This window comes from Hetaerina americana, unplaced genomic scaffold (genome assembly GCF_022747635.1).
Source record: "Hetaerina americana unplaced genomic scaffold, ioHetAmer1.1.p SCAF_6, whole genome shotgun sequence".
Lineage (NCBI taxonomy): Eukaryota > Metazoa > Arthropoda > Insecta > Odonata > Calopterygidae > Hetaerina > Hetaerina americana.
Genome location: NW_027287205.1, coordinates 89,442,719 through 89,467,054, shown reverse-complemented (window position 1 = coordinate 89,467,054; position 24,336 = coordinate 89,442,719). Strand labels below are relative to the sequence as shown.

Genomic DNA, 24,336 nt, shown 5'->3' with positions numbered 1-24,336 from the left:
CTCAGTATATGCTGGTTATGAGTCAGTTTGGTTCCCAGTTCCTCGTTTTCTAGAGACTATAATTGAAATCAAAATAATAAACATTGGACTTGGAATTAATATTTGCCTAAACGTTGTTCTCACATACTCATAAAGATTGTAAGATAATTCACCTTAGAGTAGCAATAATCCCATAAAATTATTTTAGAACAATATATTATGCCGTGTTGCCCATTATGCATTAAGTACACTCTGTATAAACCAGTATGCAGATTATCGAGAATGGCTCCAAAAACTGCACTTTAAAATAAATAGGAATCTGAAGAAATGGCCCTTTGGGAAATGATTCATAAATGTCATTAATGCATACATGCATAATTTTGTTTATCTTGTGTGTGATTAAGGTATACAAAAACATTTTGAGTGTTCAATGTATGAAATTGAATTTGCATAAATAATTTGGGATTGGAGCAAATCTCCTCTGAAAAACAATCCATAAAAGCCAATCATACTCACATAGTGTTGTATGTCCTGTTGGTAATAATGTTGTAAGTGAATGCATTACATTGGGTGCACATTATACAAACACTCATACAATTTATGTTAGTAATTTGGTATTGAAGACAGCTGTTGTTAAAAAAACTATGTGCAAAAGCAATTCATACTTTGTTACATAGTTTCATCTACAAGAGTTTTCTAAAACATTTCCGACTTTGTCATCCAGTGGCCTCTAAAATGTGCATTCGTAAATTCTTATGGATTCAGCACTTTTAATTGAGCACCAAACACTTTCCAAACTGGTACCTCGGATTACCTCAGCCCTACCGAAGCAAGAATTTTTCACTGCAATAACAACACCACCCCCTATTCTATTTACTCTGGTTTTTCTGTAAATAGAAAAGGATTTTGGGAAAAATTTCATCATCTGCAAAATCAGTAGATAACTAGCTTCCTTTTCCAATAATTATATCTGTGCCTGTGTTGATATGGTGATGATATCTGTGACTTTAGTTTTTTAAACTTCATCAATCAACTACCAATGAAGATAATCCTTCCTTGACATGAAGGTTGTTCGAATTATAAACGAGGATGGTTTTCATATTAATATTGAATCCCTCGTAAAATTCTCCATCCGATTATATCTGATTCGTGTTAAATGAACTATTGCCAGCACTTACCCTCACTTCATTTAAAGCTAAATAATTTGGTGGAGAAGACTTCAGAGGCCCACTATTTGACCTATGTGCTGACCTACACTTTAATCTAAAAAAGCCCTGCAGTGCTCTAATATCCTACCCGCTACACACCTGTCAGCCTGAGATATGTAGTGAACACCAGAACAGTTAAGGGGTTTCCTACACGATGGATCACCGGATGGTCGACGAAGGATGCCCCGATATCCCTGCAGAAAGCATGCAACCTCTGATTGATGCCTTCCACTCGGCTCCAAACAAGAGGTCCACTATCAATCCTCGGGACAAGGCAGCAGATCGAGAGCATCACATCAACCCCCTCGACACCACCCACCCGCTTCACTTCACGAGTTCAAATCCCTGAAGGAATTCAGAATCTCTTCAGATTCACGGTGGACGGCATCATTGGTGCCAACATGAGCCATGACCAGCAGCCTGGAGCCTGCAGCTGCTGCTCCAAACGCCTTCGTCATCTGAGAAAAATTGTCAAAAAGGAAGTGAGGAAGGACTCGCCTTCCGGCCAGAGTCCTTCCTCATAGATGCTACGAATCAGTCCATATAGAAGACTCTTCTTCCAATATTTTCCTAAACATTTCAGTAGTTCCTCGGTCATGTTGTCTACCCCCACGGCCTTATTTGTTTTCATCTCCCTGAATGCTCTTTCTCTGTCATCGTCGAGTATGTCTGGACCTAAGCTATCTTCCTCTACGTCATATTCTCTTTCTATGTCTATCCTTGCTGTCTCAAGTTCTTTGCCATATCCTCCCCCTATGTATATATATTTCTTCTATCTCTCTTGAATCTTATTTCTGGTTCAACAAATATTTTTCCTGAATTATTTCTGATCGTTTGCAAATGATTTTCACTCTTCATTTTTTGAGAATACAAAGTAATAACTAACAATAGTATCAAATGAAAAGGAAAAAATAATAATCATTATGATGAAAGCACTAATGGAAACATGATACGAGGTGGCTCTACAAAAGAGAAGAATGTTTTCAACTTTTAATAGAAGTCAATATATTCTTGCCATTGCCTTTACGCACTTGGTCTCTTAATATTTTTATATTGTTGGGAATCCAGGCCTACTTATGTTTTTATTTATTTTGTTGTTTATTTTATATATTCATTTATATTATTTTGCCGAGATTTTGCAGCATGTTGCAACATGTCTGCTATTAATGAATACCTTAAGTATTGCACACTCAAAATATTCACAAAACATCCATGAAATGATAATACAGAATCAGGTAAATTTATTGGTGGTGAAGGAAGAGCAGTAGGCCTTAGATTTTGAAGCATTTATACTAATACATTACTACCTCCACAAACCAAACCAAATCACAGTAATCAACTGGTTGGATAGTTTGATAGGTGAGGGTAGAGCTCATCTAGTACTAAGCACAACGACATGTGGCATTCACACATCAGGGTGTTTGAAGGTATTCCTTTCCCTGTGTGGTTTCCCAGGATGTTTTGGTACCCAAAAAATTACACAGCTCGGGTGAAGCTGAGGGCACCCAGTGGAATCTTTGGGAATGGAACCCAGGCCCTCCATTCAATAGTCCAATGTTCTACCCTCTGAACTACTATGGCCATACTATTACTACTGGGGGCTCATATTTAGGGCTTTATATTAATAATTTATTTTCATCGTAAAGAGAAATTATGTACTGTGTGTTCATTGTCATCATGAATAACAATTTTTATTGTTGCTACCAAAATCATCCCTCCCCATGGTCTACAATATTGACGTGGTATAAGTGCTTGTGTGTTCCAATGACCCCTAGAGCTGTGCTGGTGGGAGCTATGATATTTGCTCCTGGTAGGGTCACTCATGCCAGATAGGTCGAAGGTTGGGAGCCAGGTGAAAGGGTGGTCTCGCAGTGTCTTGTTTCTGAGTGAGGAGTCCAGTCCAATGTGACCGACTCAAAGTGCTCTATCAACTTATTTTTTATTGGTGTTCTTTGAGGCCATTTGAATCATGATCTCTCATGAAAAATACTATTTAGGAAGGTGCTGAGAAAACCCCTCAATTAATTATCTCATGCTACTCTGATGAATAAGATCAGAGTATGAATCCTGTCATCTACAGGACTCTCTACCTTTCGGGCTGCGTGTCAGTGCAGGAGAGGCCAGGCTCCTCTGGTCGTCATCTCACTAAATCCTTGTAAGCAACTTTGACTGTATTGGCACAGAAAACACAGAAGAGGAATGAATCAGTTAGAATATGGACTTGTAACGATAGGATGAGGTTGAAGATGGAAATTAGAAAATATAAAGTGGAATATAGAGAGAAGAAATCTATATCTTTTAGGATTGTGAGGGGTGAGATGGAAGGATGGCAGGGATAATGGGAGCAATAATTACAGAGTAATAAATGAGGAATGACCGAAGGGAGAAAGCAATTGAGTTCAAATGGCAGAATGTAAACGCAGTTAGTTATAAGGAAGTGTAAAGAGTTGAATAAGAAACGGAAGCAGGAAACAAATAGAGTGAAGGAAGCATGGTGGAAGATGTATTGCGAGAATATTGAAAGTTTACCAAGGAAGGGTGAATTAGGTGCACTGAATTGAAGGGTATAAGATCTCTCAGGAAATAAGAAGGGAAAATCCATGCAAACAAATTAAGATAATTTGAGAAAATTATTCCAGATAGATTAGTCAAAATAATAGCAATCACAAAACTTCTCGAATGTTCCCTGGGCTCTAGTCAATAATTGATGGCCCATCATAGGAAGTAGCATATTAGTGAGAGTGAAGACTCTTTTTGAAATATATCCTTTTAAAGGCTACCTGTTAGAGGTGCTGTTTGGGTCAACATTTACATGGCTTTTAAGCACAAAAACTAATATTTCTTAAAAGCAATAAAGCATATGGAATTAAAAATATGTATTTACAATATCTAAATAAGTTTGGATGACATTTTTTCATAGGACCTTCCAGCTAAATTCCCCTGAAAGCCAGTGAAAGGCATTTCTAATTCTAACCATTGATTTTAAGACAAAATCCATTTATATGAAGCAGTGATAAATTTCCCCCACAGGCAGTGTGAGGCACTTTCAATTTTACCTTACTGCCAGGGAGGATTCGAATTGTTCAATTATGATAACGGAATGCGCAGACAGGAATTTTATAGGATTGATCATACCAGGTGACCCTTGCAATTGTAGCTTCATGGGATTGGATGTCAGTTGTATGTAGGTATTTTATTGTGTTGTATATTTTTGAAAGATGAAAGATATTGTTTAGTAATTGTTAATTGTTTTATCCCTCAAGTATGTATTAATCAGACGAAATCAATTTCACCTGTGCATCTCCTTATTTAATAAAGAGAAATATTGTTTTGTCCATATGGCTCCATGATACCTACCCCATACTGTTGCCGTCATCATAATCACGTGCCTTCCTCCAGCATGTAGCCGGTGAATTTTTAGATTCCTTGAAAATGAAGTTCACTGTACAAAATAGTCCACTTTCAATGTAAAAGACACTTGCTTTGTTCTTTTGATTCAGAAGTGGAAGTATATTTTGTTAATGTATGGACATCTATAAATTCATGATACATTTCCATGTAACCTATGAGATTGATGTTTTTTTTATCACAATCACAAATATTTTTTGAACATTTGATTGGATGTAGTCAGTAGATTATTGTTAAATGAAAACAAAGTATTTTGCATCTTATTATTATTTGTAATAATTAAAATGGACAACCCTCATTGGTGATCCTACCAGTAACAGACAAATATCATAGCTCCCGCCAGCACAGCTCTAGGGGTACGCATCGACCCTGCCACCACGTCAAGGTTTTAGTCCACGGGGAAGGCACTGGACATGATGATCTGTAATTAAAATTAATATTACTTATACAGTTCTTTAATTAATGAAAAATTATGCATGGATTGTTATCTTGAACCATGTTTTGCTACTATGACAGTCACCAAATCATCTGAAGATTCTCTAGCACATTCAATTTTGTATCATTGATTATACGGTAAATACCAGTATTTATAAACCAAAGATTGCTTCCTTAGAAGCCTTTCAATGGCGCTTGATAACTTAAAGAAAATGATGAGTTGATCAATTACAGAAGGGGAACAAACATTTTTACAGGCATAGCATATGTGATGAGAGTGATGATTAGAAGTGTCCCTCGTTCAAGACTTCACGAACGACTTGGTTCCAGCATTTTGCTCTTTAAAGGCCAGTCTCATCTATTTAGCCTGTTGTGCAATGCAAACTGCTGTTGGTGTTTCAGTCGCTGGGACGGAGCGATGACCCAGAGGAATTTATTGTGACTTGAGGCACACGCCCATGGCATTGGCGGCATCCAAAAGGCACAACAATCAAATGCATGTTCTTTTGACTTCCATTGTGTGTATGTGTGTGTGTGTGTATGAGTCGGTTTGTGTGTGTGGTGCCACTGTGGCTGTTTCTATGTATGTATTTCACTCCTCATTTGATTTATCATATTTTGCATGATTTAGAAAGTGCCGAGTTACTTCTCTAGTTTGCAGTGTGGAAATTTCAAGTTGACCTCGATATTAATGTAAAGTAATACAAGTATGGAATGATTGTACATACTTGTACTTTTATTTTCAATGTGGCACTTACCAGGATCAGCCCAGTGAATAGCCCAGGAAGTGTTCTTCTCTCAAAGCAGAAGTAGGTAAAATGTCAGATATTGGAATATTATTTTCTGCTGGGACCACTATTTTTCCCCACTATTATGCATGAATGTGAGGCTGCACTTCATCCCCGTGCCTATCCTTTTGGTTTGCATAGTATTTTTTGGTGTAACTTTGATGATGTGAAAAATAAGCATCTATTTCCAATTGAGAGGGCACATTATCACATTTAAAGTATATTAATGATCTAACTGTGAGAGGTCATAGTGCCTCGGGAGTCATAAGATGCTTTGAGTTATAAAAAAGCACTCATATTAGTCAATTGTAATTCAGATTCCATGTTATCACCATTTCAAAATTATAATATGCAATTTATGGAAGATAAAATTGACAAGAGTGAAATGTACGCAAATGACCTCAGCTGTCGGTCGCCTCCCCTCAATACTACTACTACGAGTGAAATGGTCGTTCCAATGACCAGTTGAGATAAAATAATTATTAGTTGATGCTAAATATAAATGGGAAAATGCAATATGTGTTTTATACCTACCAAATCAAGAGCGTAAAAAGAAATAAGTGAATTTCTGGTGACCATCTTCAGTATTTAAATCCGAAGATTGGTTTTCTCCCTTTCCCCCACCCTCCATCTTCTCTGTCCAGTGTGGACCCCCTCCCACCTTCTGATGGATTCTCTCTTATAAGTCCTCGATTTGCCCTATGTACTCATCTCTTGGTCTCCCTTGTGGGATTCAGCATTCCCTTCTATTATATTTCTAACTTCAAACCTCAAGGCCATGTTCAATGCATTCAGCTCTTCTCTCCCCCATGGTTCTCCATGTGGTCCTTTCCTCTTCTGCTCTTTTGTATACTTCCTTTCCTTACTTGGTCCATTAAATCTTCAGTGGTCAACTTTTCCAAAGTCCTATGTCTCCACTCCGTAGTGTGTCATATTCCATACGAATGTTTTGATAAACTGCTTTCATGGTTGAAACTTCAGTTAGAAACTTTCATGTTCGAACATAGTAGATTCCTGTACTCATGAAAGCTTTCTTAGCTTGATATCGGTTGCACCCATTTCATCCAAGGTTTTAGCGATAAGGATGAAGGATTCCCTCCACATGCTCTTGTTTCACTCCTTGCGTTGTGATAGCTTCAGCCCCCTCAGCTTCTCTCCATTCCACATGCAAGGGTTTTAGTTGTCTTCTTGTTATTGGTCATATTATATTCCCAAATTAGTTGGTCCATGGCACTCAGACATTTCTGGTAGTAGTAATGGAAAGGTTAACAATGCATGACCAACAGGAAATATGATTCTTTAAAAATGCATGACCTGAAATTATCAAATTTTTGTCTTTAAAGCATTTTATGTCAACATTTTTTCTTGAGTGGAGTAGTCACCTTTTTGGTATAATTTATGAGTATTGTTGTGGAAATCCTCACGACTAGTTGTAGCTACCTGGTGCAAGCTGACAGGTTAGAGACAGTGGTCTGTGTTCTCAGCAATTGATCCGTATGTTGAAATGACATGAATACTTTTACCATGCTGCTTGGAGTTAACACAGTAAACTAAGCCGAGACTGAGAAGACCAGAGCTCCTCACCTTTGTTTGTATGCAAGGCTTCATTCAGAAAAGTGGTTACTTGGCTGTTTCAGTAGCTTCCAGTGTTTTTTTCACAATCAGAGTGTATTCATGAAATACACGTAAATTCATTTATGATGGATGCATATTTTATGACCTAAGAAAAGAGAATTAATGGATTGAAGTGATCAATGATGGAAACTGTCCAGGGGAAAGGAAAACCCACAATTTAAATGTGGCCAGATATTTCACTAGAGTAAACAAAATATCTTTCCTCTGTATTTCACAATTGTCACATGGACGTTCTCTAATGGTAATTGACTTTTTAGTTAGTGGTATTTTTTGGTCATTGAGGAGAGTAACATATTTCAAGTTGGTGAAAGTCTTAATTTGTCCGATTCAAGTGGAGTTGAAGTTCAAGTTTTGGAGTGACTTGTAATATAGAGCGTAGAGACCATCAAAAGAATCCAAAGTTTTCTTAATTTTTCAAATTTTGGATTGGGGAAGTTCAAATTACGAAAATTAAACTGGTATATTTGATGGTCCTACTTTTTTTTTCTAAGTTAAATTTGAATTTAAACAGTTATCACCTCTTTGAGCTGAGCAAGTTTTCATAATATTCCTGTCTGATTGAGATAGAATGAGCCTAAGGTATGAACTAAGAAAAATTTTAGGGTTTGGGTTATTTTTAAATTTGATTTGACTTGTGCAATAAATTAAAAATGTCTATTCAGTTTGTTTCTGTGCTCCATTTAGCAAGAACCAAAATCTCCGCCAGTGCAGCCTCAGCGCCCAATACTAATGACTCGCCGCCAACTGAGGGACCCATTCGGATCGGATGACGAGGAAGAGGGAAGGTGAGCACGTTTGCCATTGTGTGCACATATTCAGATTGAAAACTTAAGCTGGCCAATTTGGTTGTTGGAAAGCCACAGTTGCGACCCAGTTTCATTGCTCAGAGCAACTTGTTCTGCATGCCAAACGATTGATGATTTCATCGCGAGAGTGAATATAGCAGGTTGTGCATCATGCATATTAAAATGTTTTAAAAGATCATGTCGATTTTCTGTTTGCAATGTTTTAATCGAAACTTCGGGATCGTTATTGTTTGTTGATCTGAAGAGATTCTGCATGCCCTCAGGGGTTCGAACTCGGAAGTGAAGTGGGGGTGGGTGACATGAAGGGGATTTGATGAGATGCTCGCCATCTGCAGCCTTGTCCCGAGGATTATTCAATACGGCCCCCTGATTTAGAGCCGAGTAGAAGGCATTAACCGGAGGTTGTGTTGACAAATGTCTGCCCTGGTTTGCATGTTTCAGAATAGAGTCGTGATTTTACACTACAGTGTTCAGTATAGAGGCCTGCAATCTTAGGTGTTTTTCCAAATCAATACAGATAAGAATCAGCTTGTTCCAGGATTTTTATTTTGCCCTCAATTGAAAATGTTTTCTTTTTCTCCTCGTCTACCCAATGTCAAGCAGGATAAAATTTACGTTCCCGAGTAATCAAGGAAAACTTAGAAAACGAGAAACTGAGCCACCCAACCATTCAGCTTTTGGAAACAGTTGCCCAACTTCAAAATTGTTTGCAGAAAATACAATTATTTCTGATTCATTTTAGTTTTTATGCGATGAAGCGAGTTTCAATACTTTTTATTGATCAGGATCCCATCACTGTTGTTTGTATCTGTTGTGTTGAGGCAGTGCAAATGATCCCAGTTGTCAGTCTCCATGCTCTTTTCACGCTTCCAACTGGTTTGGGTTTCATTCCTTCCATTCCATGTGTGATGTGAATAGTCTCCCTCGGGTGTTATTGCGATGCATAAATGACGTAGCTACCTCCTGCCCATGCAATGTATTCACTTCAGTGCACTTAACGTTTCCTGGAAGACTGAGATTACGAGTCCCAGTAGTTCACATTTGCATCACCAGGCCCCCTAATGTTCAAATTTTTCACTAAAACTGTTCACATTACTGCTTCCTCTCTCTCTCTTTTCTGAAAAACTTATACTTTGGAATGATAAGAAATTGTTTGGGACCCGATAAGAATTATGTAAATAGTGGGATAATGTAAATTCTGGTAATTCACATATGGATTTAACTGTATCATGATGATAATTTCATTAAAAATCATGTCATCAGTTTGATACATATTATGTATATGTGTAATTTTGTGCACCAGGCATACATGAATATGCATAAACATTATCTAAATAATCTCATCCAAGCACAGTGGAACCTCGTGCACTATGAGCGTAATTTGTCCCACAATTTTTCTTGTGAAGCAGAACACTCGTTTAGTGGAATAACTTTTTGTACATAAACTAATGTCAATAACGATAATGCATTCCATGCCAAAAAATATAAATTGCACACAAGGTTTAGTCAAAGAAAATTATATGTACAATGTACAGGATCGTGGATCACATTCACCTTCTCTTCTGTTTCACAATAGCACAAAAATTCACTTGTAATATGCTTGAACATAAGTATGGAAAAATTGTGATCACTAGCAACGCTTGGATGTCAGCAGGACGAGTGCCAGAAACGAACTGAAGTGACAACAGGCACGCAATGAATCCTGGAATTCCACTCTCCTCCTCACTTGCCGTGCAAGTTGTTTTCGGGACCAATATTTGTGGTTGTGATGCAAGTTACTTGCTGTGCAAGGTGCTCGTCAAGCAAGGTTCCACTCTATTCACAATAGTCGACTCCCAAGAAACTTGGCTTGAAGGCCGCCATGGCACACGTAATTTCATGTAATGGATAATTTTTCCATGAGCAATGAACATCACAAGTTTGAAACAAATTAGTTGTATCATCCAATTAATTATTCTCATGAATTGACAAGCATTTTATTCACTTAGTGAATGTGAGAATTCCTTTTTTGAATGATTTCAATTGGTTTATTGCTTTACTCTTTCAGTTCATCTGTGAATGAAGAAAAGAATTCTAGTTCTCAGTCAAACAACAAGAGTAAACCCTTGTCAGAAAATGTAAGTTTTTTATTTTTTCAATTATGAAATCAGCTGTTCTAATCGTTTCAAGTTATATCTCTTCACTGAATTGATGCCTGGGCGCCATGTTTGCATTCTTGGTGTTGTCATTTACAGATCCGCGAAGTCTCTCCTTTGAGCGAGGACACGTACCTCCCACCAGGCATGCTCCAGCTCTCTCCCACGCACATCAGTGGTGGGGGCAATGGGAAGCCCGTTCAAAATGTTAGTGCCACTTATTTAAACTTGCATTCGTTCTTGGCTTTTGTTGCTCTGGTTTTCTTGCATTAAATGTTCTATACAGCTTGAAAATCCCTTTTTAATTGTGCCTAAAATAATCAGATAAGCAGTCTTTTTTCTCCCGGTAAGATATTTGTTATAAAAGTTATTGTGTCTTTTTCTTTCTCTTCACCCATTCTCATTTGCTGAAATGTATTATTGAACATTCCAGTGCGTTTCATTTTATGACTTCTTAAATTTGTTCTGATAAATGATTTTATGCCATTCATGTCGATGATCTTTAGCTCCTTGAACACTGCTCAATGATTGATAGAGTGCCACTTCATGATAGAGTTTATAAGGGAATAAAAATTATGCTGGAGGATGAGGGAAACAGGGCATCAGTCCTGGGTAAAAACACACACACAAAGACATGCCTCTTTCTCTTTATATTGTGATGCCCTAGTCTGCACCCTGCACTAGAAATGATAATTGTGCCAGTTGAACGCATTGAATGGAACAATTATGTCCCATTAGGACATAAATTACTTACCTGCTTTATTTCTGAAATGAATAACTTTATGTGGAACCAGCATGTTACTCTCGTCATATGGTTTTCCTTTTTATGGCCCAAGATAAAGACAGCATTGCTAGTTTAAGCAAACCTATGACATGTAATAAGTTACCGTATTTTGCTTTTGTTTCTACCAGGAAAATTGAAGGAATGGTCTCGAAAGCATCCTCTCTAAAGAGCTAATTTCTAAATATGTAGTGACTTAGAAACCTCCTTTCTTATGAGGCAGAATTAATTGGGTATGTCCCCCATTTGGAGAATGAGTGGGTAGAGCTGACAAAAGGTTTTATCTAGTTGTCACATCGAAAAGGACAAAAAAAATCTGTATCGATGTAAAAGATTTTTTTATTTTGTTGTGATGTACGTTTATGTTTAGCTGTGAGACAAATAAATTGAGTTATTGATCCGTATAATCATGAAGTTCTCCACTAGTAGTCTCATTTCTTTGCATTTTAATGAGAAAAATATAATTATGCTTGACATACATTCAAGTAAAAGTAGTTCTCATATCCTGATGTATCAAAGTGGTGTTATTGTCGTGGTGGCAGTTGTTTGCATTGAGCGAAATGCCAAAGGGTCATTTTTGTGGGTGGAGTTTAGCCAAATTGTAATAAATTCGTGTACTCTTAATGAAATGCTAACATCTTTCCCAGCCAGAAGTATGGCCGGGGAGGTGGCCATAAGTAGGTTGGGGGTGGGGGGAATGTGGATGGAATTTAAATGGTGGAGGAAGGGGTGTGTGTCTTTTGTGAAGGAGGGCAAGGAGAGTTGAGGAGGTGGTGGTCAAGGAGTGGAGGGGTTCTTTCGGTGGGAGAGTTGACCCTGGAGACTACAGTTTGTGATGGGCAATGTTAGGTTTGGGTATTTTTGGGAGGAGATAAAACTGGGGTGTTCTAGGGTTTGCAAAGGTGATGCAGCTCCAGAGAAGGCGAAAACAGCAAAATCGGCTGGCGGCAGTGATGGCTGCAGTTTTAGGGATTCACGTGGAGTCCTCCAGATCAATTACTGCAAAAAGGACAAATGATAAATGAAGTATTTTATGTGCTGTAATTGCACTGGTTGAGGAAAGAAATGAAAAATATCCTCCCTTGGCAAAGAAAAATTCTCTTCCATCGAGGCAATGGATCTACACCTGGAGTTCCAATGTTGAAAATTATGGAGCATTTGTCTCGGATATCGATTCATGCCCAACAAATAGGCAATCGCTATCGCAGAGGCCTATTTTTTAAGGACTCTCCTCAAAATAGGCCTCCTGTGATCCAAAGTCCTACTTTTTGGATGGATTAACGAAATTTGGAGAAACATGGAAATGTGCATCAAGCTAAAAGAACATTATGTTGAAAAATACCCAAAATAATTTGTTTTTCTATTTTCCCAACATACTTCTTGAACAACCCATGGATATGTACGTACAGGATCTGGTCCTTCTAAAAAATGAGTGGAATAATTTTTTCGCTTCAACCCATATGGCTGGAGTCGGGTGATTTGTGGTGGGGAAGGTGGTGAGAGGTCTTGAGAAAGCGAGCCTCAATGTCAGTAAGACCCTGCGCAAGGATTGCTTCGTAAATTCACGACCCCATATGTCTTAAAGCATCAATATGTGAAAAAATTTTGTGTTAAGCTCAGAAAGTTAGGTTCGTAGACCTTGGTCTTGGCTGAGCAATGTCCCAAGGAATGGGTTTCTTTGGGTACAAAATATTCCAGGAGGCTAGAAAGAAGGTTGATGGCAAAGAACGTCCATGAACAACAGTGCGACGAAAAAGTGAGAGACATGCTCAATTTTGATTGATACCCGAGTATCAGAATATTAGTGGAAGAGTGTAGAATTCCAAAAACCACAGTATGTCGCATTCTTACAGAAGATTCAGCTATGAAATTGGTGTGTGCCAAGATGGTCTCCCAGTTGCTGTAATGGGCCTTTTACTTTCCAGCCCAGAAGTCAAAAGATGCCTTCTTATCCTAAGTTACACTTCATTTGATGTGGGTCGGTCATCCCAATTGTGGTACCGCCCTGGTGGATGAAGGATTCTGCTTGCTCTTGTCTCACTCCTTGAATGGTGATATCCGTCTCCCTTCCTCACGCAAGGGTTTTAGTTCTCTTCTTGTTATTGGTCGTATTAAAATCCCGAATTAGTTGGCCCACGGCATTCAGAGTTGCCTGCGGGTCCTCTGTCACCACTTGTAAACCTCATCTGTTAACTGAAATCTGCCCTTGACTTTTCTCTTCCATACTTCGTATTGGAACTCATATTATTTTGCCAAAGTACGCGTGGTCCATGGCTCTCTGACTTGCTTGCAGTTCCTCTGCTATCACTGCGAGGTCATCTGCATACTGGAGCATGTTAATTTCTGTGCTGTTTGCCTTGACTTCTTTGGTTCCCAATGGCTCCATCATTTGGGTGCTGGTGGCTGCTGCGGTGGCTGTTTACTCTTGCCATCCAATAGTTTTACGGTGCCGAAGTCCACCATCTGTGGCAACTGAGCTATTCCAATACAGTCATGATGAAGTGTCATTTGTTCCATGCAGCACCTCGTGAGTGCAAGTGCGCAGATCGAAGGCAGGCCATTTTCCTCGGCCGCTATTTAAGATTAGTCCCCCCTCTCCCATTTTTGCTGGGAACTGCCTTTACCCACAATGCAACTCTTTTGCAAGAATGGGTATTTGAAATCCCCTTCCGTATGCTGCTTGCCAATTTGTTAGCCGGATGCCTCAACCTCTATCCAGCACCCCATAGAATCAGCCTGAGGTCTCTCCTGCTCCGATTCGCCTAATCTTCTTGGTCAGGATCTCTCTCCCTCTCCCCTTCTTCCCCCCCCCCCTCTTTCGATTGCATTCATACCAACCGCCCTCTACATTCTTGTTTTTCAAGGATTTTATTTTTCTTTTCTGCTGTTATTTTTATTCTCCTATGGCTGTCTTCTTGGGGCATTTTCTTCAGGGATATTAGTAATATTGTTCACCAAATATTATTAAACTAAGCACAAATTAATCACAAGTATGCCTGAACGCCAGTTTGGAAAGATGTATGATCGCTGGGGACACTAAGATGCCAGCGGAACAAGCGCGAAACACAAACTGAAGGAACAGGAGTTCATCATGCCTGGGATTCCCCTCTCCTGGTCGCTTGTTAAGTGAGGTTCCTCTGTCTTTTGAATCAGCAGCATCTCTTGAAGGAACAAAACTTGAGTTTCAGCCAGATAGCTACGCTTCTCTATTTGGCATTCAGTTGAATCGAGCAATTCAAGTAGTTTCCAAAATATGGACGGAAGAGGATTTTGTCTCGATTAAACATTATTTTATGAAAGGTAGTTTACCTCAGGATGCTGAAGAATATACTTGATGCTCCTTGTGGTGAATCTGCACCTTCAATTGGAAGGTTTGCGAGTGGTTTCAACATTTTTGGGGTGGCTGTGTGAGTGCTGGTGATGCTAAACATTCCGCTTGCCCTGTTGAGGTCACTGCTCCAGAAAACATTGATAAAATCCATAATATAGTGACGGATAATGGAAGAGTGAAGGTGTATCAGAATTACTGATCGTAGCACTTTTCCACTTGATAAATTTTTTTTAAATTTTACGACTGGGTTTCGATGTATTGCATGATCATCAGGTGGTGTAATACGTCGAAGCCTGGTTGTAAAATAAAAAAAAAAATTATCAAGTGGAAAAGTGCTATGATCAGTTATTCATTATGTTTGACTTCCACCGCATCACGCCTGAAACTACTCAATTTGTATCAGAAATGTTGATTCTGTAGGCATCCTAAGTGAACAGGTTGCATAACACATTTGCCGTTAACATTCAGACGTATGAAAGCTATTTGCATGACCAAAAGCAAAATCTGGTGACATTTCCCAAGGATGGTCAGCAGCTGTTTAGGAGAAATTCACGGGAATTTGGGCATCAATTCATCGCTATGGGCAAAATATGTATTCATCTGCACGTACCTAAAAACAAGGATCAGTCCAAGCAATCTGTTGCCAACTGGAAGTCTGCTCCAAATTAGATGAAGCGAGTTCCTTCGGCTGGGAAGGTTACGTTTAATGTTTATTTTTTGGATTTGCAAGGAATGATCTTCAATGACAATTTTGGAAAAGGGTCAAATTATCATAGGTCAACTGAGCATTGTTATTTGACGTTTTGAGAACTGAGCGGAAAGAAGAATATCCTCAATTTGCTCACGTTTCTGGGAGATAAACTCAAATGTCTCGTGCCACAGATGGACCCATATCTAATCTGGAGTAGAATGTAGAATACCAATGCCTTAAATCAATTTTTTATCTTTTGTGTTTTATAAACTTAAGTCTGATGGCAAATTTTATGAGCAATATTTGTTGTTAAGCTGTATTATACCTAGCTCTCTTGTATAGTCATGCCGTGAGGTTCCTTGGCTAGAGTAATTGAGGTTCCTAAATAAAAAAAAATGATTCAGGATAATTGAAAGTGGCCCTGTAAAGACAAACATGTAAGCCCCTATTTTGAAAGTTATCATTCCCATCTATATCTTGAATCAATTATGTTGAATAAATAATATGTACATAAAAAGGAAGATAAATTATTTTATTTTAAATGATTTCTTACATCACTATGACAGTAGGAGAGAAAGAGAGACGTTGCAATGAGGTCTAGTCGGAACACACTCAAAATGCCCAGAGAATGTGGGTATCCATCCGCATCTGCAGGGAGTTGCCAGCTTTGACACACGGCAAGTTTCCAGAATTTTAAGAATGAAATCTTTCAGTGCCAGGTTCACAAATGTTGTTATTCAGTCTAGGAATGTTTAGGCAATGAAAAAGAAGAGAGCTCTCACATGACTGTATCTCTCTACCTCTCCCTAAGTTCCAATTTACATAATTTGAAAATTATTATTTCATGTGTGGCTCAGCAGTGCCACTTTCAGCTTATGGGCAAACAGTCACCAAGGCAGTGTGCCACAGATGCCATGTTTAGTGGCAGTTTAGCATGGAAATGGGAATAACCTCTCCTATGGTCTCCACATCAAAATGGATGTATACTCCAAATTCTCTCTTGACACACCCATTATTACACACACACACACACGAGCGTACTCGTTTCCTTTTTCCAGTAGGTGTTGTCATCCAGATGTATGGATGGGAAAATGTGGTGTAAAATATTTCTCATTTCAGTTTCATACCTTTTGTTTTTAGATTTCAAGTAATATTTTAAAATATGTCATACATATTGTTGTCCTATAAAAGAAATAATCATGTTAAGAAATCATGCTTTAAATTTATTGTAGTAAATACCGATTTGCATGCATGCTATTAAAAGTTATTTAATTGGCAAAGCTTGACTTTTAGTAGAGATAGCACTTTATTGCTTTTTCAATGTGATATGTTATTTCTGCATGAAGTGAAACATCTGAAATGTGTCAGATGAGAGGATTCAAGTCATAATTTGAAAGTTTTGTAAGGAGGCACGTCAAGTACAGTTTGGAATAGGGAGGCTGTTCTCTGCTTTTTGTTCAAGTTGAGCTGTCCCATCACAATTGGGTTGATAAATATTTTGAGTCCACTTCTTGAGGAAGATATATTCAGTAGAGTGAAATATATATATATATGAGAGAGCTTGCATTTAAGCTCTTTAAATTTTTATTAAATCTGTGTGATGAGTCATATCCTCATTGCCTTAACCCTTGGAGTTTTTCAATTAACACCTATTTTTTATTTTTTTGTCGTTAACATTTTTTTGTGTGTTTTTTACTGATTTCTTACTTACATTCCCTGGTGCTCCCCAATGCACCATCCCTCTCTCACCACACCCCCTGCTCCTGCTTGCGCACATCACCACCCCACTACTCCCGTGTATAAAAACTGCTGCTTGCTTGGACCCTCCCCCCCCGCTCTCTTGGCTGACGGACGGTGCTAGCATCTCCTGGCTCGCCATGAGGAACTGAGGGAGCGTGCCCGTCAGCTGCTGGATGCAGCACGAAGGGAGACGCAGGGGAGGGGGGGCAGCGGAGGAGGAAGTGTGCTCTCCCACTACCAGAGGTCACCACTGTCCCCACCGTTGGGAAAGGTAGGACAGATTCTGTCCACATCCCAAGAGCACTTTTACCGCCAGCAGCCCCATCACTATTGCATGCGCACCGTGCTTGCGGTTCCCTTGTTTTATGTTGCAAAAATTGAACTGCAAAGTCTAGTGTTTGTTTTATAGTCTCAGTTATTCCATGCATTGAATTGATTGCAGTTCTCTTGACTTTCAGTTTCTAAACAAGCGTATGTGAGCGTGTGAATTTTGTTATCTGATAGTGTGGCTTTTGCACTGGAGGCTGTAAATACGTGCCCTTTCTTTCAGGTAGCCTTGAGTTTTTGTAATACAGCCTTGAATTTTGTTCACACAGAGGTAAATGATACATGGAATGGTGGCTCTTTGTAGAGGGCTGAACTACAGAATACTTTCATTTCCACTGTGGTGGAGATAGCAATTCATTTTTTGTTTAAATTGCTGAATATCTGAACTTATGAAATACTGTTAAAAGTCAGAGACAAATATTCTTTGGAATTATTTTCATTGGGTCATTTCATTTGAGGTTATCCAAATTAAACTTTTTATATTCAAAATCCAACCAAAACTCTTGATTGATTCTGCCTTGAGCATGTAGATAAACCAGTTTTACTGACATTTTTTGGAGACTTTGTCCATGGTTATATTTCAGGCTATTATAAATTAGGATATTAAACTGACATGTATATTTGGGAGAGTAATAAAACAGATTTTCAAAGCAATGATTTTCAAATGTGTATAAATAAGCTGAGGTGAGCTGGTAAATTTATATCATGCAATTAGTATTCATTGCTTCTCATGAAGCTATGCATAACACATGAGATGATGGGCTTAACTGCTAATGGAGTCATAGGAACATTAAAGGAAATGTAATAATTATCTATAGGCACCACTAGCAAACTAAAAATTTATATAAGTGGCAATAAATTTGGCAATTTCTTGAAATTACATCAATTTAGTGTGAATGTTGATATTAAATTTATAAATAAATTGTTTTAATTTCCTTATTCCCAATGGAGGAATTCCAAAAAATTACGGCCCAAAACTCTTAATATAATTGAATTTATAACTTGATATATGTTAAGGGATGGTAGTAATCAATCAGTAGAGCTTTGAACTACTGACCAGAGGGTGTGGATTCAATTCCCAGGCATGGCTCTGAGCACCCTCAGCATCACACAAACTGTTATTTTATGGACGTCAGATATTCCTGGGAATCCATGCAAGGTCTGTTCAAAAAGTTCCTGAAAAATTGATTTATTGCAAAAAAATACTTCACTTACAAATTATTGGTCTGGGTCCCCTTCAATGCAGTCTCCTCCCTCTCCAATGCATGCACTCTTCCCTGTGGTGTTTCCACTTTTTGAAACAGTCGTGGAATGCCTCTTACGGAATGCTCATAAACTCCTCCGTCGAATTTTCGTTTATCTCTGGAATGGAGGAAAATCTTTTTTTCCTTTGAGCAGGGTTTTGAGATTGGAGAGCAGGAATATTTCACATGGGGCCAGTTCTGGGGAGTAGGGTGGGTGAGGAAGCATGGGGGTCTTGTTTTCACCTAAAATCTCACGAGTTTTGAGAGACGAATGAGCTGGTTGTTGTGGGAAAACCACTCGCGGCTCCTCTTAAAGTTTGGGTCGTTTTCGCCAGATTCTCTCTCTCTCTCTCTTGTGTGTTTCCCAATCCCCAGGTAGTTCTCCGAGTTTACTATTTGGCCTTTGTGTAGATACTCGTGATGCACAACCCCCTTTGCATTGAAAAAATAACAGTTAACATGCTCTTGACATTCAAGTGAACTTATCGATATTTTTTGGGGCAGAGGGATATTTCACTAATCCATTGTAACGCTTGCACTTTTTTTTGATGCCTTATCCATCATCACCTGTTATGATCCTGGACAAGAAGGTTTCATCCTCTTCAGCTCAATCAAACAGTTCCTGATGGACGTGACCTCTATGTTGTTTCTGGTCTAATGTCATCAGGCATGTTATGGATTTGGTGGTGAACTTGATGCATCTGCAATTTTCAGTCAAGAGTTCATAGCACGAACCAATTGTGATGACACACTCTTCCGCAAGTTCCCTGACAGTCCAACGTCGATTTGAAAGAGTAAAATCGTTCATCTTCTCAATGGTAGGGTCATCAGTTAATGTTGACAGTCTTTCGGAATGTTCGTTTTCTTCCACTGATTGCTTCCTCTTTTTGAACCGGATAAACCACTCATAACACATGGTATACTTCATAGCATCCTCACCTTTGTAATGAATTCAAAAGTTTCTGTGAAGGATTTTCAGAGTATCACCCAGAATTTCACAGAATATCGCTGCTCCTTCAAAGGGTCTGATTTAGCACTCCACGAGCACCCCTTTGAGTTAATGGCCATAACTAATCAACAAAACAAGATATCAAAAAAGTGGTTGAAGGTAGTTATTTGGGAAGTTTTTGCAAACACAATGTATCCAAGCGGATTAAGAAAATAGCCAACTGGAGGTACGCTATTCAAAAAAAGTTCAGGAACATTTTGAAAAGACCTTTTAGGCTGCACAGGGAAAGGAGGTTTCCCTATCCTGATATGAATTTCACTCACTGTTGGGCTTAGTACTTGGTGAATTCTATCCTAGCATATCAAACCAACCTTTCAGGTTGATTACTGTGGTTATCTATTTCGTTAGTAGAGATATCATATTAAAAACATAATTGAGGTAGACAGTGGGAAGCCATCTCAATATGATGGATAAAAATGTGAATATGGGTCTCGGCAACTACAGAGCCCTGCCCACTGGACATTGTGGTGTTGTGCTCAGCATCAGGAGAGGTAAGGCACAAAATCCTTGCAAAGCCGAACCAACTAGAGCCGAAGAGAAGACACAGAAGAGGACTGAATCGGTTAGAATATGGATGTGTAATGCTCTGACCATGTTGATGACAGGTAAATTTGTAAGTATAAAGTGGCAAATGGCGAGAGAAATATACTTATTTCAAAGCTGTGTGAGGAGAGGTGGAAGATTATTGGAGTGATAGGCAGAGGAATATGCAGTGGAGGGGAAGAGAGCCAGTAAAGGGTGGAAATAATATTGAATAAAAAGCTAGGAAGGAGGGTATTCAACATAGTAAAAGTTAAACCAAGGAACTTGGTCATTGTTCAGGTATACATGCCACCAAGCTATCATAGGGAGGAAGAAGTTGGTAGGATTAGTGATCAGTTAGAGAGCATAATCACATGTGTTCCTTCAGGGAAACATTTGATAGTGGTGGGGGATTGGAATGCGACGGTAGGTGAAGAAAAAGAGGGCAGAGTGGTAGGGGATTACGATTTAGGTAAGAAGAATGACCGCAGGGATAAATTGATATGAAATGTATAGGACACAGTATTTAATCTTTATGAACTTCAGGTTTAATCACCGTAGCAGACAAAGATGTACAGTAAGGTCTTGATTATTGGTGTTCCCGGGTGCATTATGAAGCACGGATAATCAAAAAACATGGATAACCGAAATAGGGTTGTGACATAAATGTATGAATCAAAGTACTATTAAAAAAAATAAGTGACTGCAATTAGGAAACGATGAACATAAATTTTTTTGTTATTATTAATTTAAGTTTTCTAATCATTTTTACAAGGGTGTAATAATGGTTTTACAAGAACACCAAACTATCATCAAATGAATAGCTATTGTATAGCCATAGATTGTATTGTCATAAAGATAAACCAATCACGTAGCTAGGAAAAGTAAAAGACTGGTGAAGGATAAATATTGATAAAAAATTGCCAATACGTACTCTATATTTGTCATACAATACACTGATTAAAATAATGCAAAACCCAAGAAACTGTGGGCTACAGTAACGTTTAATGGCGTCCCAGGTGAATGTTTTTCACATTCCGTAATTGCTGCATGCAAATAAAACAGTTAAGATAATTAATTACTAATTTATTGCTCAGTAAAACTGTGTATGTGCTATTGCCGTAAAGGAGAATTCCATAATTCTCAGGGGTGTGAATGAATTAATGTGAGGGAAACAATGATGGGAATGTACAGATGGTACAAAAATGTTTAAATTCAAACACTAAATACTACTGGCAAATTTTTATTTTCATGGAATAACAAAAATGTTGAAACTAAAGCATTGAACACTATTGTTAACTTTAGATTTTTTGAGCTTAATCAGAAACTGAGAAGAAAGATGAAGGGTTTCAAACTTTCAAATTCTCAGTGCTAATGAATGTGTGGGAAACATTAATGAGAAAGTATGGATAGAAGATGATGATGGAAGAAAGATGAAGGGTTTCAAACTTTCAAATTCTCAGTGCTAATGAATGTGTGGGAAACATTAATGAGAAAGTATGGATAGTGAAAAAATGTTTAAAATAAGTCATTAAATATAGTAGGAAATTTTTGATGTTATGAAATAAAAAATATTTTGAAAGCTGGGGTATTTCAAACTTGTATTTCTTACAAGAGTGTATAAAAATTTCAAAGACGTTAATAATATTTATGATTATAATTTTATCAAAAAATTTAGACGTGCTGAGGGGAATAGAGAATAGCGGAGATACTCCAGATTTTACTGTATGTGGAAAACTCCCAAGGATTCAGAGAAATATGAATTAGACTATTTTATGATTAGGAGTCTTAAGAGCAACATGATCTATTCAAACAGTTTCCTCAGAGTGGATGCTGATTTATTCTATTATTTAGTACTTATGAGACATAGCATCAGATTCAAGAGGGTAATGGGAGCAGGATGTAGAAAAATCCAGAGGGAAAAAATGAAAGGAGTACCAGAAGGCAGTAGAAAACATGAGTGAGGACTAGTGGACAGGTACAGTAATACATGGAAAATGAACAAGGAAATTGATTACTGATGAGTTGACTAAGAAGAGAAGGCACTTGATTCCATAGCAGTAATGAGGTCACTACAGGAAAGAAACACAAAGTACAATCAGGATGTATTTGTTTTGTAGATTTTGAGAAGGGGTTTGATAGAGTTCATTGTGTAAAATTAGTTAAGATATTATAGAAGATAGGAATAGATTGGAGGGACAGCAGGTTAATCCGCAACCTGTACATGTCTCAGACTGCACAGGTGCGAGTGGGGAATGGGGAGCCCAGATGGGCAGTGTTAGGAAGAGGTGTAAGGCAGGGTTGCCCATTATCACTGGTGCTGTTCAACCTGTATGTAGAGGAAATGTTAAAGAGGCATGGGAAGAACTGGAGGTACGAATGAAAGTGGCCGGGGAATTGGTAAACTCAGTTAGGTTTGCTGATGACCAAGCTTTAGTTAGTCAGTCAGCCAAGGGGCTGCAAGCATTGCTGAGTGAATTGGAAATTCAGTGCGACAGGTATGGGATGAGAATCAATATTAATAAAACAAAGGTTATGCGATTTTCCAGAAAGAAGAAGGCTAAGCTAAACATTAACATAGGAGGGCAAAAACTAGAGCAGGTAGAACAGTTTACGTATCTTGAAAGTGTTTTGGACCAACACGGTCAAAGTAGTAGAGACATAAGGAGAAGAATTGCGCTAGGTAAAGAGGCTTTCACAAGTAGGAGTGAGTTGATGACAGGGATGTTGAGTAAGGATATTAAGAAAAGACTCGTAAAAACTTTGATATGAAGAGTGATTTTGCATGGTGCAAAAACATTGTCACTGAAGCAGGAGGATAGATGTAGACAGGAGGCTTTTGAAATGTGGTTATGGTGAAGTGGACAGGGAGGGAAACAAATGAGGAAGTGTTAATAGGTATGGTGGGTGAGGAGAGAAGATTGTGGGGGGAAATCATAAGGAGACTGGAAAAATGGATGAAGGGCATATTGATAGGCAATGGGATGTAGAAGACTGTAATAGAGAGGAGAATGTTAGGCAGATGATGAAGGGACAGGGACAGGTTAGGGATGTTGAAAATAGGGAACAGAGTTAGAATGTTTGTAGAAATGAAGAGCATTGTGTTATAGTGTGTGGTGTCTGGTTATGTCTTGTTAAACAATGCCAAGAAATATAGTGATGCTCATTCTTTTATCTTTCGAAACTGAACTTAAGTGACGGACACTCAAATAATAATGACAATATCAGAATAAAATAACAATTATAATTTGTTTATCCAAATATTATAGTTAATTGGATCAAAGAAAATAGTGCCATTTGATCAATAATGCCTTAAGAGTTAAAACCTGCATTATAATTGCATTATAATCTTTTAAAATTTATTGTCTTATGAGGTTAAATGTTCTTTGGTGCAGTTTTTGTTATATATATGTCAATACATAATAAATATTCTGTGCTTTGATTGTTATATATTTGACCATAGAATACCAAATAAACTTTTAAACTTTTGCACCTACGCAAGATCAGTACATTATTTTTTGGGCTTTGAAATAAAGGCAAATTCAAATATGTGTATATTAACCTCTGAGAAAAATCATAGCTTTTGATGAAAGTAAAGACTGAATAGCTTACCACTTGTTAGAATTAAAATTGGATTTTCAGAGAAAGTTTTTTTTTCCTCTACTATTGCACAGTAGCATCGAATGTGGCAATTAAATTGGAAAATTTACAGCTAGAATCATATCCATTTAGGAGGTATCCTATAGCGGCTAAAAATGATGTAATTTGGAGCATACATACATAGATAGCAAAATAAGACTGTTGGACAACCTCAGAAAGTTAACCACTGTAGAGATTCATGGTTATGATTAAAAGTGATGGCTGAAAGTAAGCTTCACAAATGCTAGTATTTGAATGAAAGGGAAGCTGTTATAAGGTGTTATAATACAAAAGAAATATGTCTCTGTGACTATTTAGTCCCCCCCTGCCCCAAAAGTTCTTTAATGCTTAGGGCTTGGAATGATATATTGGTACACAAAATGAGTGGGGTTAAACAAAAGTAATTACCAAATATTTATGTAAGAAAATGTAATTTCTACTCCTGCAAAAATTTCTGCGTAAAAATAATTCACCTTGACCGAGATGCAAACCCGAATCCCTTGATACCCGGCCGAGTGCTTTGGCCAATTTAACTGCCGATGCATCATTTTACACTCCGAAATATTTGCACTAATTGACTGGTTTTTACACGTTCAAAGATTTTTACATGCAAAAGTTACTGTCGCGACATCTTCCGCAGTACTTCGATAAAATTTAG

The 24,336-nt window shown here is 38.1% G+C and overlaps 1 protein-coding gene across 4 annotated transcripts in view; it reads left to right on the top strand.

Moving 5' to 3' along the window:
* The window catches only part of Ehbp1 (Eps15 homology domain containing protein-binding protein 1), a 77,877-nt gene that overhangs the window by 28,081 nt on the left and 25,460 nt on the right, over positions 1–24,336 (top strand). For 3 of the 4 annotated variants that reach the window (XM_071594133.1, XM_071594132.1, XM_071594134.1), the window contains exons 12-15: positions 8,138–8,238; positions 10,307–10,376; positions 10,494–10,601; positions 17,059–17,208. In XM_071594133.1, coding sequence (XP_071450234.1) covers positions 8,138–8,238; positions 10,307–10,376; positions 10,494–10,601; positions 17,059–17,208 — 429 coding nt within the window. The remainder of the gene's footprint in view (positions 1–8,137; positions 8,239–10,306; positions 10,377–10,493; positions 10,602–17,058; positions 17,209–24,336) is intronic. The other variant, XM_071594135.1, reaches the window with a different exon arrangement.